This window comes from Martes martes, assembly GCF_963455335.1.
Source record: "Martes martes genome assembly, chromosome: 1".
In the NCBI taxonomy this organism is placed as follows: Eukaryota; Metazoa; Chordata; class Mammalia; order Carnivora; family Mustelidae; genus Martes; species Martes martes.
The window spans coordinates 211,429,354-211,448,977 of NC_137888.1; the positions used below are offsets into that span (position 1 = coordinate 211,429,354).

At 51.7% G+C, this 19,624-nt stretch overlaps 1 protein-coding gene across 4 annotated transcripts in view; it reads right to left on the reverse strand.

Annotated features, from left to right (window-relative positions):
- Positions 1-17,697, reverse strand: part of INSR (insulin receptor) — a 123,948-nt gene extending 106,251 nt beyond the window's left edge. For all 4 annotated transcript variants that reach the window (XM_080801900.1, XM_080801899.1, XM_080801898.1 and 1 more), the window contains exon 1: positions 17,476-17,697. In XM_080801900.1, coding sequence (XP_080658026.1) covers positions 17,476-17,575 — 100 coding nt within the window. In that variant the 5' untranslated portion in view covers positions 17,576-17,697. The remainder of the gene's footprint in view (positions 1-17,475) is intronic.
- Between the last annotated feature and the right edge of the window lie 1,927 nt (positions 17,698-19,624).

A 19,624-nucleotide genomic window follows, 5' to 3' on the forward strand; every position in this document is an offset into this window, starting at 1 on the left:
TGCGCCATGCTGAAGAGGCTGCCCCCCAACTCCCACACCTCCAGGGCTCCGTGCCTTCCCCTTTGCAACATGACCTATGAGGAGCAGGGCGTGGAGTAACACGGGCGCGCAAGCAGGGCCCCACACATAGTAGGTGCTCATTAATACCAGCTATCTCGCTGTTAGCTATTTCTCCCAAACATACCACGATCCTCTCGGGGCTCTGTGCCTTCACTTCCCTGGCTCAGACGGTCTGGGTAGAAACTACTCCAGTCTGCCACTCGAGCTCAAAAGCAGCCAGAGTACAATATGTGAGTAAGTAGATGTGGCTGTGTTCCAATAAAACTTTATTTACAAGAACAGGTGGAGACCTGGAGTTTCGTTCCTGGGGCTGTAGCTTGGTGACCCTTGCCCTAGCCCAGTGCTGTCCAACAAAACTTGCAGCATTGATACCAATGTATCTATGTCCCCAGGGGTCCACTGGGGAGGCCACCAGCCACCTGTGGCTCTCAAGCAGTTCAAATGTGGCAAATAAGACTGAGGAACTGAATCCTGAATTTAATTTTACTCTAGTTCATTGAACTGGAAATAGACCCATGTAGCTAGTGGCTACTGGACTGGACTGGGTAGCCCGAGCTCTGTTGGCTCTCAAAGCCCCTTTATACCTCAGCGGCCTGTTTGTAAATCCAGCCCATCATCCTTCAAGATCCAGCTCAAATGCCACCTCCTCCAGGCACCCTTCTCTGATTTCCTTCCCCTACCCATGCCTACTGGAAGCTCTTCCTTCTCCTTGTGCCCCTTAAACTTGAGTTAATATTCATCGGAATCAAATGCTTGAGACAGCTTCTCCTTGCCCACAAACACACACACACATACACACACACACACACACACACACACACACACATCCCTCAGCACCTGGAATGTAAGGCTCAGTACACAATCTCTACTTATTATATTCTAAGACACTAAACCTTCCCCCAGTATCATTGAGGCAAACAGATTATCCTAAAGAAGAGTAGAAAATCCCCTTAACCCCTGAAACAAATAATGCATTATATGTTAATTAAGAAAAATGGGGAAAAAAAGAAAATCCTCTTAAAAATCTACCCTGAGAACAACTCACAAAAGAAGCACAAATTAGGAAGAAAAAAAAAAAAAAAACAGCAAAGCAAACAATTGGGGGAATAAAGCTGCAATGTTCCTCAGTCACGTTCTTTGCAGACTAGGCTAAATCAAGGGAAAATACACATACACACTCATCTACTCACTAGGAGTTGGGATGAGGACACAGGTCCGAGCCCCACATGCTCACACCACCCAAGTCCCACCTACAGCTCCCAGCTGCAGTCCTGTCCAAACATCAACATACAGAGGTCGCCCCAAGTACGGGGTCACTGACGCCTCCCACAAGCCCTGTCCCCACCCGACCAGTGGCAGGCAGGGATACCAGATCTGACAAATAAAAATGCAGGATGCCCAGTTAAATTTCTATTTCAGATAAGCAACAAGTATTTCTTTAGGAGAACTATATCCCCTGCCATGTTTGGAGCACACTTATCCTTAGAAATTGTTGTTTACAGGAAATACAAATTTAGCCAGGTGCCCTGTCTTTTCTCTGGCAACACATGGCTTAGGTTTCAAACCTGAACGTCATCCTACATTTCACGTGTGCACACTAAAATTTTACCATGCAGGAGCAAAAAAAAAAAAAAAAAACACCTGCCCACCATGCTCCCCAGGCTGCAGCAGGACCAAAACCAGAGATGAATGTTCATTCAACTGCTGAACACCAGGGAAGTACAAATCCAAGCCACAGTGAGAAACCCCTTCATTCCCATGAGGATGGCTAAAATCAGAGATGGACAATAACAAGTGTTGACAGGGATGTGCAGCAAATTGGAACCCTTCCCCCCACCCAGTCTGTTCTCTCTCTCTCTCTCCAATAAACAAAATCTTAAAAAAAATAAATAAATAAACTCATCTGATTTTGAAACTTGACCAAAAAAGATTTTCTCTCACTCCTCCTCTGCCCCTCCCCTTCTCTTAAAAAAAAGTTCATTCACGTTATACTATAGTCTACAAAGTGTGCAACAGCATTGCGACCAAAATATATATATACCCCTTAAAATTAAAAAATAACTCATTGCTAAAAAATGCTAATGACCACCTGAGCTTTGGGGGAGTCATAATCACTGATCACCAATCACCAAACCAATATAATGAAAAAGTCTGAAATACTGTGAGAATTACTGAAAGTGACACAGAGACACAAAATGAGCAAGTGCTTTGGAAAAAATGGCGCAGACAGACTTGCTCGATGCAGGCTTGCCACAAACCTTCAACCTGTAAAAAGCACACTATCTGCAAAGCACGACCAAGGGCAGTACCAATAAAACGACATATGCATGTACACAAATGTACACTAACAGCCAAAATGTCATTAATAGCCAAAAAGTGAAAAGAGCCCCAATGTCCATCAGCCAATGGATAGATCAATAAGATACAGCGTATCCATACCATGATATATGACTCAGCCATAAGAAGGAATAAAGCAACATGATATGAGCAACATGGATGTAGCCTGAAAATTTGATGCTCAGTGAAAAGAAGCCCATCACAAAAGATCACACGTGCTATGATTCCATTTACACGGATGCAAATCTATAGAGACAGAAAGTAGGTTAGTGGTTCCAAGGGGCTGGAGAGGAGGGAATGAGGAGGGATGGCTAATGAGGATGGGGTTTCCCTCTGGAGTGATGAAAATGTTCTAAAAGTGACTACAGTCGATGGCTGCACAACTCGGTGAATTTAGTAAGAGCCAATGAATTGTAAACTTTAAATAGGTGAACTGGGGGCTCCTGGGTGGCTCAGCGGGTTAAAGTCTCTGTCTTTGGCTCAGGTCATGATCCCGGGGTCCTGGGATCGAGCCGCGCGTCGAGATCTCCGCTCAGCGGGGAGCCTGCTTCCTCCTCTCTCTCTCTGCCTCTCTGCCTACTTGGGATCTCAGTCTGTCAAATAAATAAATAAAACCTTTAAAAAAAAATAGGTGAACTGTACGATACTGAATCACAGCTCAATAAAGCTGTTCTAAAAAAAAAAATTAAACGACTGTAATAGTAGGAACAATAAACTGCTTTTTTTCAAGTCTCCAATGAATCTCACTCAACTCATTAAAGCTGTGTGTGTCCCTACTAGTCTAAACAACAGAGCGATTTACTGTTGGGACAGAAAATATCCCGGGGAGGTTAGAAATGGTGCCAGAAATCAATGCAGGGCCTCCTGCTGGCTTTTAATGCCTCTGGGTGGGAACTGAAGAACGCTGCAGGTTCGTCCTAAGTAGCATCCCGCTAAGCACCCCTCTACACTGGGATAGAAGGACAATGGGAAGCAGGGGCATTGGGGGAGCCAGCGACAGCTCACACAGTAGCCCCCTGCTATCCGTAGGTTCGGTTACCCGCGGTCAACTGCAGTCAGAAAATATTACATGGAAAATTCCTGAAACAGACAATTCATCAGTTTTGAATTGCCCGCCATTCTGAGGAGTGTGATGAAATCTCACGCCATCCTGTTGTGCCCAGTACATGAATCATCCCTCTGTCCAGCGCATCTGCGCTGTGTGCGCTCCTACGTGCCCGCTAGTCACATCAAATAGGTGCGTGCATCTAGGAAAGAAATATAGCATCTGTCGGGCTCAAGACTATCGTGGTTTTATGTAGCCACTGGGGGTCTTGGAACATGTCCCCTGAGGCAAAGGGGGGCTACTGTGTTTTCTGAGCACTTACTACGTAAAGTACCTGGCCCGCTCACTCTCTGGCTCACTGGATTCTAAAAATAATTCCCAGAGGAGGTCCGTTTTCACACTCATTTGTGTGACCAGCCAATCGAGACTCCCCCAGGCTGAGGTTTTTTAAGTGGTGGCGGGAGGTTTGCAACCTTACAATTACATGCAAAGTCCACGCATGTAACTCTGTTACAGTTACGGTAACATAGTAACTCTGTTACAGTTACCGTAACATAGTAACGCTGTTATAGTTTTACCATGTTTTTTCCTTCAAAAACAGGCCTAATAAAGAAGCAGGTGCAAGTGACATCAATCAGGAAACAGTGTAACAGTTTGCCTGACATGACAACCCACAGAAAGCTTGTTAAAGATCATCTCTTTTGTTCCCTCCTTCAGTAAATAATCTGAGGAGGACCTGCTCCGTGCCCATCATTGTTCCAGGGACGGAAGTGCCATAGGGAACAGGACAGACCCAGATTCCTGGATCCCTCCAACTAGTTAGTTGCTATCAACTACCTAAGTCAACTTAAAATATAACCAAGAGGATGCCTTCAAGGAGAACTTCAGGGGCCAAAAGAGATCATAGAAACGAGCTATTTGACTTGGTCTGGGACAATGAAGGAGGGCTTCCTGAAGGAGGTGGCACTAGGACTAACACCTACGCAAATAGCGCATTAAGAATTACTGAGTTCTGCCTACTTTGTTGGAAGGTTAAGGGCAACGGCAAACTACAGCTCATTGCTGTGGGTGACCAGGCTGTGTAGGATCTAGAGCATCCAAAATAAATATAATATAAGCCACATATGGCATTTTAAATTTTCTCTAAAAAGATAAAAAGAAACAGATGAAATGAGGGGCACCTGGGTGGCTGAATTGGTTAAGGGTCTGCTTTCAGCTCAGGTCATGATCTCAGGGTCCTCGGATCAAGCCCTGTGCCTGCCTCCCTGCTCAGCGAGGACCCTGTTTCTCCCACTGCCCCTCCCACTGCTCGTGCTCTCTCTTTCTCTCTCAAATAAATAAATAATATCTTTTTAAAAAAAAATAAAATAAAGGAGCGCCTGGATGGCTCAGTGGGTTAAGCCTCTGCCTTCGGCTCAGGTCATGATCTCAGGGCCCTGGGATCGAGTCCCCCCTTCAGGCCCTCTGCTCAGAGGGGAGGCTGCTTCCCCTTCTCTCTCTGCCTGCTGCTCTGCCTACTTGTGATCTCTGTCAAATAAATAAATAAAATCTTTTTTTTTTTTTTTTAGAAAAGAAAAAAGAAAAAAAGAGGGACACCTGGGTGGCTCAGTCAGTTGGGCATCTGCCTTCAGCTCAGGTCACAATCCCAGGGTCCTGGGATCGAGTTCTGTATCAGGCTCCTTGCTCAGCTGGGAGACCACTTCTCTGACTGCCTGCCACTCCCCCTGCTTTATACTCTCCCTCTCTCTCTCTCTCTGACAAATAAATAAATAAAATCTTTAAATTTAAAAAAAAAAAGATGAAATTAAATATACTTAAGTTAACACAAAGTATCCAAAAATTTTACTTCAACATGTAAGCGATACTTAAAAAATTATGAAGGAGTATTTCCTTCATCCTACTCTGCAGGATTTTTTTCCCACAGGAAGTTTCCAAAATGCCAGGCAGCCCGTCTCAATTCAGATGCCAAATCTGCAGCAGAAATACAAGATCCGTACACGCAGCTTTCATACAACGTAGCACTGAAAATGCAGGCGCATTTCTCCAACTTGTTCCAAACGTACTAAGGGGTTTTCCAGCAACAGAATCAAATACTGACTTTTTAAATATTTAAATGGCCTAAAGTAAAATAAAAGTAAAGACTGGCCACGGCTTCAAGAGCCCCACATGGACAACGGCCACCATGCTGAACAGCACACACAGGGGGCCTCTCCCTCGGAGCAACTCTTTCTTTCGGATGGTGCCGGTCTAGAACTTCCTGCCCGGCCGGAGGGATCTGACAACGTTCCAGGCAAGATGACTTAAAACGAGAGCCACCTTGGAAAGTGTCCCTTCTCCCTAGTTGTCTCTCCACCGTGAAAGCAGGCAAGGAAAAGTGTGGAGGGGCAGAGAAGGGGGTATCTAGAAGGTTCTGAGAGTGCTTTCCAATGCTGAGAGTTTTAGACATTCTGCATTCGATCGTGAATGTACTCCACATTCTTCAAATGCTCCCGGGTGACCTAGTCTGGGGCCACGTGTTCTCTGCATTCTTACCAGTCTTAACACCCCGAAATTCAGGAGTCCTGTGCCAACAAGCCTTGGGTTTAGGTGTCTAGCCACCACCCATGCCAGTTCCGGGCCGTGCTAGAAACCCAGCAGATCTGGCTTTCTACCCCCAGCACCTGCCAGCCGTTGGTCATCCGGAGCCACGGACCTGTGCCACCCCTTCAAGCTCTGCCTCCGTTTCATCACTGTGAATGACGGCAGCAGCGTGACGAAGAAGCCATAAAGAACCGATGAGAACTGGAATCTGGCCGCGTACACGTGTTAGTGCTCGGCCCCGAGCTTGCGAAACCAGTTCCTAGACGTGTCACCTTCAGAAACAAGAATTGGGGCACACCGCGGTATAAGACTTCCTGAAGATTCTCGACCTGCCCGAAAGACTGGCTCTCAAAAACTGTGGGCTTCCCCACAGGAGACATGGGGGAGCTGGAGCCGGTGGCAGGGAGAATCCAGACCCCAGGATTCTAATGCAGGTTCCAGGACCGGCGAGTCAGCCACAGGGAAATCACTCCTTTATTCACTCAGCCAACTGGGGATCCTGGTGCACTGGGCATCATGCTGGGCATGGGGGCTATCCAGATAGACGAGGCTAAAGGCTTACAGCTCGTAGAGACACGGGAAGAACGGCCCAGCTGCTATCAGAGTGTGCTAAGGCAATGTTCTGCACAGACCAGAGAGGCCTGATAGCCCCAGGTGTGAATCTCAGCTTTGCTGACCGGCAGCTGTGTGACTTCAGGCGAGTGACTTAACCTCTCTGGGCTTCCATCTTCCCGGCCCCACTGGGTAGGAAGGCAGGTGCACAGAAGGCAAAGGAGGCGGGAGTAACAGGCAGCCAAATAAATATCATAGAGAAGCCAGCTCAGACAAGATCTGAGGGACGTCAAGAGGCTTGCAGGATCTATCCCAACTGCATGGGGTTGAAGGGTGAGTGACGAAATCACCAAGGCTCGGGGGCAATTTTATAAACACAGGTGCCTCTGGACCCAGAGTTCTTCTCTGGAAGTCTGCTGCAGATAAGTTCACACATGCAACTCAGGGAGGTTTATGGGTGGACCAGAGGTCAGGTTGAGGGGGGAGGTGGGGAGCTAAAGCACTGGGAGTCTTTTCCTGCAAATTCCTGGTAAAACTCTCAGTGAGAGAGGAAGCGGCCCACAGAGAGGAGACCTGAGGAAGGTGGTTCTTTTTTTTTTTTTAAGATTTTATTTATTTACTTGACACAGAGAGAGAGCATGCACAAGCTGGGGGGACGGAAGGCAGAGGGAGAGGGACAGGGAGAAGCAGGTTCCCCGCAGAGCAGGGAGCCCAACACGGGGCTCGATCCCAGGATCCTGGAATCATGACCTGAGCTTAACCAACTGAGCCACCCAGATGCCCCAAGAAAGTAGTTCTTGAGCCCAGCCAAAGGAGGAGAAGACAGGAGGGTCCCTCTGCCACCACAGGGGTCAGGGGCCCCGATGTGGGTGCCTGGGGCCTCGGATACTTGGGGACAGAGGAAGCACGTAACAACAGTGGACCATCATCACACACGGAGGACGGAGAAGAAAACCGTGTAAGCAGAGGACCAGAGGGGAAAGACGGCCCTGATGGAACATTCGCCATCCAGGCCATCATCCTTCTGGAAACTTCTCACAGTCCTGGAGGATGCACTAAGGGGATCTGCTAAACAGAACAAGAGCCAAGAAGGCTCTGTGGGCGATGTGGAAGCCAAAGAAAGCCCCAGGAAAGCTAGAACTGAAATCCCTGTGGGTTCTCCCTCCCCAGGGGAAGGCAGAGGCCTAAGCTTCAATGTCCACAAGGCAGGAACATCAGAAGGCCGGGGGAGACCTGCGAATTCCTAAGACCAGGGAAGATAAGCTCTCAAAAACAGGCTTTCCCAGGGTCACCACAGAAAGCCACATCAGTCACAGCATGTGCATCGGGCTCCCCCGGAAATTGCTGGACACAGAGGGCTGGCAAATGCCCTGAGGGGTTGGGGGTGCGCAAGCCTGGGACACAGACAAAACACCGCACACGTGTTGCCCAGACAGCTTTTCTCGAAAAGGAATGCGACGGGAGGCTCAGAGAGGACTGCATCCTCCTTGAGGCCACACAGCAAAGATGAGACAGAGCCAGGACCTGAGCCCCATAGTTTGCTTGGGCTCTCCCTCCAATTACAGTCACACTCCGTGGGGATGGGGGGTGGGGCCTCACCACCCAAGGGATGTGGTGGGGACTCAAGTCAGACAGACACACCATCTACCCATCCTGGCCTACCAGGCCCCCCCACCCCACCAGTCTGTCCCCCTCTCTTCTGTCCCATCCGCTCCACTGAGCACTTTGCCCCAGGGTCAACGCCATCAGAGGCCTTCTCTGGGGGCTGCTGCTAGAGAGAACCCCGCAATCTCAAAGAAAGCAGGACCCACATGCGTTTTACATCCCGGGGTCGCTTGCGGCGGGGTTTCAGAGCCGATTCTGATCCTGGTCCTCATCCTAGTTAGCTAGGGCTGCCATAAGAAAATACCATCGAGAATGCAAGCTGGTGCAGCCAACTCTGGAAAACAGTGTGGAGGTTCCTCAAAAAGTTGAAAACAGAGCTACCCTATGACCCAGCAATCGCACTACTGGGCATTTACCCCAAAGATACAAATGCAGTGATCTGAAGGGGCACATGCACCCGAATGTTTATAGCAGCAATGTCCACAATAGCCAAACTGTGGAAAGAGCCTAGATGTCCATCAACAGATGAATAAAGAAAATGTGGTGTATATATATCTACAATGGAATACTATGCAGCCATCAAAAACCCAAAATCTGCCATTTGCAACGGGGAATGGAACTAGAGGGTATTATCCTGGGCAAAAGAAGTCAATCAGAGAAAGACAATTACCATACGATCTCACTGATATGAGGAATTTGAAAGGCAGGGCGGGGGGTCATGGGAGGAGGGAGGGAAAAAATGAAACAAGATGGGACCAGGGAAGGAGACAAACCATAAGAGACTCATTTTTTTTTTAAGATTTTATTTATTTATTTGACAGACAGAGATCACAAGTAGGCAGAGAGGCAGGCAGAGAGAGAGGAGGAAGCAGGCTCCCTGCCAAGCAGAGAGCCCAATGCGGGGCTTGAACCCAGGACCCTGGGATCATGACCTGAGCCGAAGGCAGAGCCTTTAACCCACTGAGCCACCCAGGCGCCCCCATAAGAGACTCTTATCTCAGGAAACGAACTGACGGCTGCTGGAGGGGAGGGAGGTGGGAGGGATGGGGTGGCTGGGCGATGGGCACTGGGGAAGGTATGCACTGTGGTGAGTGCTGTGAATTGTGTAAGTCTCATGAATCACACACCTGTACCCCTGAAGCAAAGAATACGTTATATGTTAATTTTTTAAAAAGAAAGAAACTACCACTGACTGGGCAGCATAAGCCACAGAAATTTATTTCTCACAGCTGGGGTCTGAGATCAAGGTAGCCAGCACGGTCCATTCGTGGGGAGGGCTCTCTTCCTAGCCTTCAGACTAGGGCTCTACCCTAACTTTTACCTCCCCAAAAGCTCCATCTCCAAATACAGGGCTCCCAGGTATGAACTGGCAGGGACGGGGGCTACAAGATGTTGCCTTCTTACTCTGGACAAACAGGTATCAAGCCCGTCTCCAGCCGACACTTAAAGCATGGTCTCATTTACCCGTATGGTCAATGCTTCACTAGAACACCCCTCCAGTGGGCAGACCAACATCTCTGGGGAGCCACCGAGGTACACCCGGTCTGTACTGAAAAGGGGAGGAGAAGGGGTGGACGATGAAGCTGGAGAGGGAAGGAAGGAGGCCTCTGTCCCATGAGGGAGAGGCAGGTATCGGTGGGCAAATGGGGGAAGAAGTGTGCTTGGAACGAGAAGCACCAGCGAGACGGCTGAGGCAGGACGAACAGGGAACCCCGAGGAACAGCAGCCAAGGACCTCAGCTAGCTCACGTGCCGGGGCAAGGGGTTTAGGGGGCAGCTGCGGAAGGACCCAAGTAGGAAGCGGGAAAATCCCCGTGGCAGCAGAGGACAGAAAGTACTGAACAGGGCACCGTGGCTGAGAAGAAAGGGGGGCCTATGGTGGGAGCGGATACAAGGAGAGAGGCGAGGCCACAGAGACCCTGGGGAGTTACCATCAGTGGGACGCAGGACCCAGGGCGGTGGCGGAGGGGAGGGAGAAGTGAGGAGCACCCGCTAATGAACATGGAGAGGACCAAGGGTCTACGCCCACCCCGACACCACCTTCTAGAAGCCTGAGAGCCAGAACATCTAGGCTAATTCCTAATCCCACTCATAGCTTTGCAGTCCTAGGAGCATCATACATCAAACCACAGGATCGTAAGAAACTTCCATGCCCCCTGGGGATCCTATCTACCTCCTCTCTTCTCTAGATGGAGACGGACAGTGCCACAGAAGACACGGGAAAGAAAACCAAAAGAAGTTTTACAAGCCCAAAATGCACTTTGTTTAAAAAAAAAAAAAAAAAAAAAAAAACAAGTAGCAGGTAGCTTTGCTACAATGCAACCACAAGTAATTAGGAAGGAACATCTCAGACCTCATCCCCTTTCTGATCTCCTGCAAGGGAACAGGATACATCTTCGGAAACAGACTGGCAACAAGAAATCATAGAAGGGCTGCCGGAAAACAGTGGTAGCTCCCCTCTCTTCACCCCTTTGTGTCCAAGCACTACCTTTTTGCGCACGGTTAGCAAACACGGTTTTTGGAAAGTACCTATATTTTCCACGTTCCCACAAAGGCATAGGAGAGAAGCGAGAATCTCCTACTATCAGACTGCTGTTCCCGAACACACAACAGAGGCTACTGTACAGACGCAATGTGACACCATACCCTTCTGGCATGGGAAGAAAAACCCAGGTCGGAACTCAAAAATTTTAATCTTCGTGAGTCTGCCTTGAACTCCAACTGGAACTCATATCCAGTCTGCAGTTGGCGACAAACGCGATCTCTTTCTAAAACACCCAAAGCCACTGGTGCACTCCCCTGACACCAGGACCAACAGAACACGGGAGACCCCTTCTTGAAACAAGGGCCAGGGGTCTGGTGCCGTCTTGTGAACTTTCCAAGACGTAACCAAGGATTTCGGCACCGATAAAAAGAGGACCAGAGGGACAGATGCATTCCATGACATGCTACGTGGGTCCTGGCAACATTCAAATGCACAAACTTTAAAGCACAGTGACCAGACATTACCTACAGCCCGTTCTCATTAGCTCTGTCTCTGGAGTCCCCTGGAACACGGGCTTAGCAAACACTGTGCCACCGTCCCTAGGGAAATACAAGGTTAGGTTCCAGCAAGCCTCCGGCCACGATGTTTCTTCTGTCAACTGATTAATCCATAACCTTGTTTTCTGTGCGTTTCTGTTTAAATACACCTTATTTAATAGACACTGTTGATTCATTAACTTTGAATCACAGCCAACGGCACCAGGCACTAGAGCTCGGATCTGAGCAAAGCTCACCTACCCATGCGTTTTCTCCACGAGGCACATCACAGCCTTCCTACAACTACTCTCTACATTTGCACAAAACACCCCATCAACACGACTGGGCGAGGCCATTTCAAAGAGCAAAATCACCCACGAAAAGCACGAAAATGTGGGCAGCGCGGCACTACGTCCATCGCCAAAGGAGATGCTTGTTTCGGTCTGAATTCACCCTCCGGGAGATCAAACAAGCCGCTCCACCACCCTGACCTCAGACGGGACCGGTTCCAGGAAGAGCCACCAAAGTGCCCCGAGTACTGCTTTTAGGGTTGCAAGTTCATCTTAGCCTCGAGGCGAATTCACAAATGGGGCATCCATGAGCCATGAGGAGCTTATGAGTGCTTTAAATTAAAAATGTCAAATGTTAAGAATATTAATTCAGTTGGGGCGCGGGGGTGGCTCGGTGGCGAAGTGACTGACTTCAGCTCGGGTCATGATCTCAGGGTCCTGAGATCAAGCCCCGCCTCAGACTCTATTTCCCTGTCCCTCTGCCCCCTCTCCTGCTCGCCCACACATGCTCTCTCTCTAATAAGTAAATCTTAAAAAAGAAAGAAAGAAAGAGAACAGAAAAGAATACTGGGGTACTGGGGTGCCTGGGGGGGCTCAGTCAGTTAGGCATCTGCCTTCAGTTCAGGTCACGGTCCAGGGGTCCTGGGATCGAGTCCCACAACGGGTTCCCTGCTCAGCAGGGAGCCTGCTTCCCCCTCTCCCTCTGCTGATCCCCCTGCTTGTGTGCTCGCTCACTCTCTCTCTCAGTTAAAAAATAAATAAATAAATTTTAAGAGAATATTAATTCAAGTATAAGAATGTCTTAAAGTCTACGGAGAAAACAATGAAGAACAGACCAGGGTTGCTAGGGTTAGGGATGGAGAGAGCTTAACCATAAAGTGGTGTCTAGAGGGAATCTGGGTGATGGCACTGTTCCATATCCCAGTTGTGGGGACAGTCCCACAACTCCATGCATGAGTCAAAATTCATATAACGGTGCACACGCACCCACGTACACTTAAGACACAAACTGACAGCACTGTCACCTCCCAGGATAGAAATGGAATGATTTTAGGAACAAAGTGTTGTTGCAAGGGGACTTTTGTGTTTTTTTTCCTGTCCAGATTTTTGTAAAGCTGTTGCAATGTGCATGCGTTACTTGTTATTTTAATTAAAAAACCATAAATAGGGCCCTGTTATAAAACATAAGCCAATGTATGTATCCTTTTTTTTTTTTTTAGAAGATGATTTCGCTGTTTTAGAGAAAGAGAGCAGGTGTGCACAGTTGGCCGGAAGGGGCAGAGGGAGAAGGAAGACTCTCCAGCAGACTCCCCGCCGAGCAGGGAGCCTGACCAGGGCTCGCTCTTGGCACCCTGAGATCATGAACTGAGCCCATGAGACCTAGAGTCTGACGCTCAACGGACTGAGCCACGCAGGCGCCCCTAATGTGTGTATTTTAACAGAAATTAACACGGGGGTCTTGAAAGAAAATCTCATAGCAGACACCACTTTCAAGTTCTAGACACAAAGCCAACAGCGAGGGCGCCTCATTCAACAGCAAGACAACTGTCCCAATAAATAAATCTTGAGATCACACACACAGCTAACGAGGGGACATCATGGTATTTTCTGGATACCACCGGAACCCATGAATTCAGGGGGCATTAATTTCTTTAATACAGCTTTCTCTGGGGCACTTGGGTGGCTCAGTTGGTTGAGTGACTGCCTTCGGCTCAGGTCATGATCCTGGAGTCCTGGGATCGAGTCCCACATCCGGCTCCCTGCTCAGCAGGGAATCTGCTTCTCCCAATAACCTCTCTCCTCTCATGCTCATTCTCTCTCTCAAATAAATAAAATCTTTTTTTTTTAAATACAGCTTTCTCTGTAAGGGGGAAAACCAGCATCCCCAAACGTTCGTGATGCGGTCATGTTGTACGGGGGACCCAGGGACCCCACAAGCCATTAGGCAGGTCATCCGACAATCCTCAGGAGTTTGTTGTAAATTAGGAGTCCGCAAACTCTCTCTGTGATGGGCCAAAATATAAATATTTTTGTGGGCCATGAAATTCCAACTATTCAACTCTGCCGTTAGGGCACAAAAGCAACCCTAGAGGATGCCAATAAAACTTTATTTATAAAACCCGTGTGGGCAGGCAGGAGTCAGCCTATGGGCTGTAGTTTGCTGGCCCCTGTTCTACACGAAGGAGTTTGACTATGTGAATTCAAAACTAGGCTGAGAGCAGATGGCAGTAGGGACTCTATGAAGACAGAGCTAACATCTGAGCCCAGGAAGGGAGCAGAGATGGTGGAGAGAGAGCCGGGGCTGGTGAACACTCTGCAGGGGACTACGCCTTCCTGGCTTCCAGGGAGTAGGGAGTGGGCAGTGGCACACCCAGAGAGGTCAGCTGGGGTGAGGGGACCAGAGACACAGTCAGGAGATGAGAGATGACCTTCACTAGAGCCATCGGCAAAGTAAAGCAATGGAGACACTAGCCAGATAGCTGTGGGCAGCGTGGTGGATGAGAGGCGAGAGGGAGGCTGGGCACAGGAAGGCTGGAGGTGGGTGGTGGGCAATGGGGTTCAGGGAGTAGTGCGTGTTCGTAGGCTGGGAAGGGAAAGGCTCTGGGGCAGACGGAGATCCCAGCACAGAGAAGAGAGCAGGGACCCAGGTGGAGAAGTGCCCTAGAGGAGGGAAAGGTTATCTCCCTGAATGCAATCATTCTCAACTAGGGACAGCTGGCAATGGCCAGCGATGCTTTTGATTGTCATGACCAGAGAGAGGAGATGCTACAGCACGTTGTTGGGGGGAAGAGACCAGGGATACGGCTCAAAATCTCACAATACACAAGACAGCCCCCCACAACCAAGACCAATCTAACCCCAAATGTTAAGAGCGCTGAAGCTGAGAGCTCCTCCTCTAACCAGGTCAAGAACGGAAGTCAAGAACAGAGTAGGGAGCAGTGGGGGCCCCCGGGAGCTCCCCCCCATGACCTCTATGAGTGAGCGGGGCAGGGATGATGGGCAGGGCTCCAGGAGAGACACGTGAGGTTAAGAATAACCTCAGGGAGGTTACTGAGCAGGCAGAAGCCCTGCTCCGGGGGCCCCAAGCACGCAAGAGAACCCACTGGAGAAACATCTGGGGCCACTCTTGAGAAATGAGGGACACCCGAGAGACAAGGCGACTCTGGAAGCCTCTCACGCCTCAATCGGCCGCCTCGCTGGACTCCCCCAAAGCCCTATGGGTTTTTAGTTTAATTAATCCCACATTGCCTTCATTCTTTAACTTTGCAATGCCCCTCCCCCCCACCTCTCCACTCCCAGTAATCTCAGGCCACAGCCACCCAGTCTGAGGAGCAATGGGGGGGGGGGGCGCGGGGCGGGAGCTGCTGACCAGCTAAGCGGCACAACAGGGACTCCACGGAACAGTGGCCATCTCCGAGAAAGTCCTTCACTTCTGAAAAAAAAAATCACACCACCACCCCCCAACCCCCAGGCCAAAATGCCCTGCTGGTTGACATGAGAGATTAATGATCTGTAAAGTTTCTGGAAGTTTCCAAACCTCCGAGGGGCATCACATCTCATTGAGTTGATAGGATTTTGTTAACCATTACCACCGACCAGCGGAAGGAAAGCTCGAGCCCAAGAGAGCAAACTTTTATTAAGAAACCCGTGCTCTAAAAAAAAAAAAAGAAAGGAAGAAACCAAATGGCCTCACCTGCGAGAAGGGAGCATAGACACTGCCTCATAGGCGTTGAGGATTAACTCAGGTTATATATTCAAAGCATACGGAAGCACACCCGCCATGAGTTTGCCCGTATTCGTACACAGTGGTTGGGAATTATCTAAGAATAAGAGAGCCATGGCTTGGAGCACTGGTGAGAGCACAAAGAATATGAACTGACTCAAAAACAAATATTTTAACCAAACACCTTCTATACGCCAGGGACTGTTCTAGGCTCCAAAAATGTCGCCATGAATGAAAGAAGCATACGCCTCTGGGGCCCTTGGGGGAACTGTATACATGTAAAGAAGTGGTCAATTAATTACCAAAGCTACAAGGAACAGAAGAGCAGGGAACCAGACGCACGCACGCACATACATACACAAAACCTGGAAACGATCTAACCTTTGTCTTGGATTTTTTTTTTTTAAGATTTTATTTATTTATTTGACAGAGAGACAGAGAGAGGGCATGAGAGGGGAGAAGGTCAGAGGGAGAAGCAGACTCCTTGCCGAGAAGGGAGCCCAATGCGGGACTGGATCTCGGGACTCCGAAATCATGACCTGAGTCGAAGGCAGCTGCCCAACCAACTGAGCCACTCAGGCACCCTGTCTTGGATTTTCTTTTTCTTTTTTTTTTTTAAAGATTTTATTTATTTATTTGACAGACAGAGGTTACAAGTAGGCAAGAGAGGCAGGCAGGGAGAGAGAGGAGGAAGCAGGCTCTCCGTGGAGCAGAGAGCCTGATGTGGGGCTCGATCCCAGGACCCTGGGATCATGACCCGAGCTGAAAGCAGAGGCTTTAACCCACTGAGCCACCCAGGCGCCGCCCCCCCTCCCCCCCCCTCTTGGATTTTCTTAATGAGAACCCAAGCCAATCACCACCTTTACTGAGTGCCCACTGTATACCAAGCACTCGGGCCTTGGAGCCACTGTGTAACAGAGAGGAGCTCAGCAAACCTGGGTTGTCAACTCCAGAGCCCCTGTGTGCTTTCCCATGGACCTCATTCGTCGGCCTGGAGCTCAGGAGCTGTGGTTCCTTCCCTCCCCGACCCCTTCCTCACCAGGACTGATTTCCTTTTATGGAGAATTCTGAAAAAGTAACCCAACAGATATTTTTAAAGGAGGGCCTCAGACACCAGTAGGAAACTTCAGCCATGTTGTCCTAAAGGGTTCTTCATTTCTTGGCCCGCCCCCAGAACGGACTGCTCCCAAGTCCAGGGAGGATGCCGGGGCTGGGGTTTGCCTCCATCCGCTGCCAGCCCAGGGGGGCCCAGGAGGGAAGTCCGTGGGGCTAGGGGCCATGAGAGGCTCAGGTAAGGTTAGAGACCTCCCTGGGTTGACAGGTAAGAGCCCTTAATGAAGCACAGAGCTGGGGGTGGGGAGTTGTGGGGGTTTTGGGGAGACATGGGACATCCAGCAGCCGTCAAGAACCTCACCAGGGCCCCATACAGAAAGGTCCGAGTTCTCCCTCTGGCACTGACTTTAGGGCAGGTCGAGCTGTCTCCTACCTGAACCTCAGTTTACTCCTCTATGAAATGGGCAAACAGTATCAACCTCTGCGGGCCACGGTGAAGGTGTAGAGAAATAAGCCTATGGCATCTGGTGACACTGTAATAATCACAATAAAGACACCCCTACTTCTACTACAACAAAGGCCCCGTTGCCAAGGCGCTAGAGTTTGCCTCCGGATATCTGGAAACAGAACCCCAAAGTGTAAACACGGATCTGAAGTCCCCATAGCCGCGGGCCTAGATCCAGAGAGGGGGGGTCGGATTCTACAATTCTCCCTGGGGAGCACCTATGAGCAGGGGCCCCAAGGGACCCTCAGTCCTGTCACCCTCGACTCTCGCTCCAAACCCCGTGCGCCCCCGGCATTTGACTGTCCAAGGCCGCCCGGCCCCAGGGACCCCACTTCACGGAGGGCCCGAAGAGGACGCGTGTCGCGTCTCCGGAGCGAGGTGGGCTCGGAGAGGACTAGGCACGGGTCCGAGGCGCGCTTGGGAGAGGCACCCGCGGCGGGGCGGGTACTGGGGCAAGGTTCCTCCGGCCCGGGGCCCGCACACCGGGCGCGGAACCGCGAGCCCAGGCGGGCAAAGGCCAAGGTCAGCGGCTTCCCGCCCCGCGCGGGGCCGAAGCTACGGTCCCGGCTACCCGCACCAGCACCCCCCCCCCGCCACGCACCGAGGAGGGCTCTGGGTCCACGGCGGTGGGCTCCATTTTGGCAAGGGGTCCCCCCCCCCACCGCGCGGCTCCCCGCTCCCCACTCCCGGGCCCCCAGACTCACCCTCTCCGGGATACAGGTGGCCCGCGGCACCCAGCAGCAGCGCGGCCACCGCCACCAGCAGCGGCGCAGTCGCCGCCCCCCGCCCAGCCCCGGCGCCCATGGCTGCAGGAGCGCGGGGTCCCGGCGGATCAGAGCGCGCGGCAACGGCCCGCGGGGGTCATGCTCCGAGGCGGCCGCCCGAGCGGCGCTGGGGGACGCGCGTCCTTCTGTTCCACGCCGGCGGCCCGCCGGCCGCAGCCCCTCCCGGGAGGGCCCTAGAAACAGCCCCAGCAGGGGCGCGGGGCCTCGGCCTCTACAAATCCGGCGGCGCCGCGGCGGAGGCGGCCCCGACCCCGGACCGCCGCGGCCCGGGCCCCGTCCCGCGATCTCCCGGCCCGGAGCCCCTCGCTGCGCCCCGGCCGCCCGCCTTTCGGCCCGGAGCGCTCTGGGCCACGATCTGCGCACGCTGAGACAGACGGACGCGCGGACAGACAGACGCGCGGACGGCCGGGCGGGCACCTGGGCAGGCGAGTGGCGGGCGGGCGGGCGGCGGGAGCGAGGGCTGCTCGGCCCGTAAACAACGCGGCCCGTCAGCTGGGCCCCGTGCGGGTCGCGGGAAAAGGCGGCGCGGATCAGGACTGGGAAGGGACTCGGCGCCCGGGAGAGGCCCGGGAGGGGTGGGGGGAGGACCGCGAGAGGGAGGCGCAGCCCCGCCCCGCCCCGCCCCGCCCGCCAGCCTCCCCACCCCGGGCCCCAGCACTCGAGGGCCCCTGGCGCGCCCTGGCCCAGGGGGCGCCCCGACACCCCGCGACTCGAGTCTCCGAGTTTGGGGGCGCCCCGGATGCCCAACCCATCGAGACGGATCCCTTCTTTAACGTTTTTGCTATTTCATTGCCTTGGACTTGGGGAGGTTCATCTTGATTTTTTAAAATATTTCATTAAAATACTGTTTATCTTGGTCACTGGGTTTTTTGGTACTCCCTTAAGTGTTGAGCTCGCGTCACCCTCGTCCCAGTCCTGCCAGCGCGTCTCCTACTAGACGCGCGGGCGCCCCCGCCCAGCGCCCGGGCCCTGGGGACAGCCACGTGCACGCGCGCCCAGTGCGCTCAGCGTCTCCGTGGCAGGGCTAAGGGAGGGCGCCTTAAGCGCGGCCTGTGGTTCAAGTTGGAGAAAAGACACCTGGGAGAAGGTGCAGGATCACGCGGAAGGGCAAACCAGGCCCCACGGAGCCCGGTTACCGCGCAGGTGGACACACCCGCTTTCCAATACACGGACCCAGAGTCCGTGTGTGTCTGAATGTCTAGCAAATGTCATTCACGAATGGGGCATGATAGCGGCCAACCCACCTTGAGGGGCGGGAGGGGAAAGGGAAGGAGCCTTAAGACTAGAAAGCCAGAACCGAGTGGAATCGGGCTCCCTCTCCACTCATTTCCTATGAGGTCTTGGACGTGGGACTTCTCTCTCTCTCTCTCTCTCTCTCTCTCTCTCTCTCTGGGTTAGCCTCCTCTCTGTGATGGTACCCATACCTGCAGGTCAGATCTGACAAGGGGCAAGAACAATAAAGCATGAGAGAGCACCCAGCACAATTCTAGGCAGAGGGCGCTCATTCTTCCTCCGATCCATTAAACAAATACTAGTTTGCCAGGAGCTCAGCCCACTGTTCCTCTAACCCACCAAACCAACTCCCGCCTCTGGCTCTTCCCTCTCCTGTCCCTCCAGCATCCGGCCCCGCCTCTGTGCTCCAACGAGCCTTCCCCGACCACCCTTTGCAAATGCCTCCCCCTTCATCCCTTTGTCCCTTTCCCTGTTACTGACATCACACCAGCACCCCCTGAAATTCTTTGGGTTTTCTGTGTATCTTCTCCCTTCCCCACTAAGCAGAAATTGTGTGCATCGTCTTCACCCTGTTACACCCAGTGCCTGACCTAGCTGGTGCTTGATAAATATTTGTTGAATGGAAGAATCAACATACAATAAGTAATGAGGATTTACAATGAGCAAAATAAACACGCTAGGTTTCCTTGTAGACCTCATGGTCTGGGGGGGGGGGGCACATTAATTAAACAACCCTGGGGGCATAGAGTGGGGTGTGGGTAGGGGGGATAGGGTTGGATCCTCCAAGGAAGTGAGTTTGGGCTGAAATCTGAAGGAGGGAATGGAAGGGTTGGGG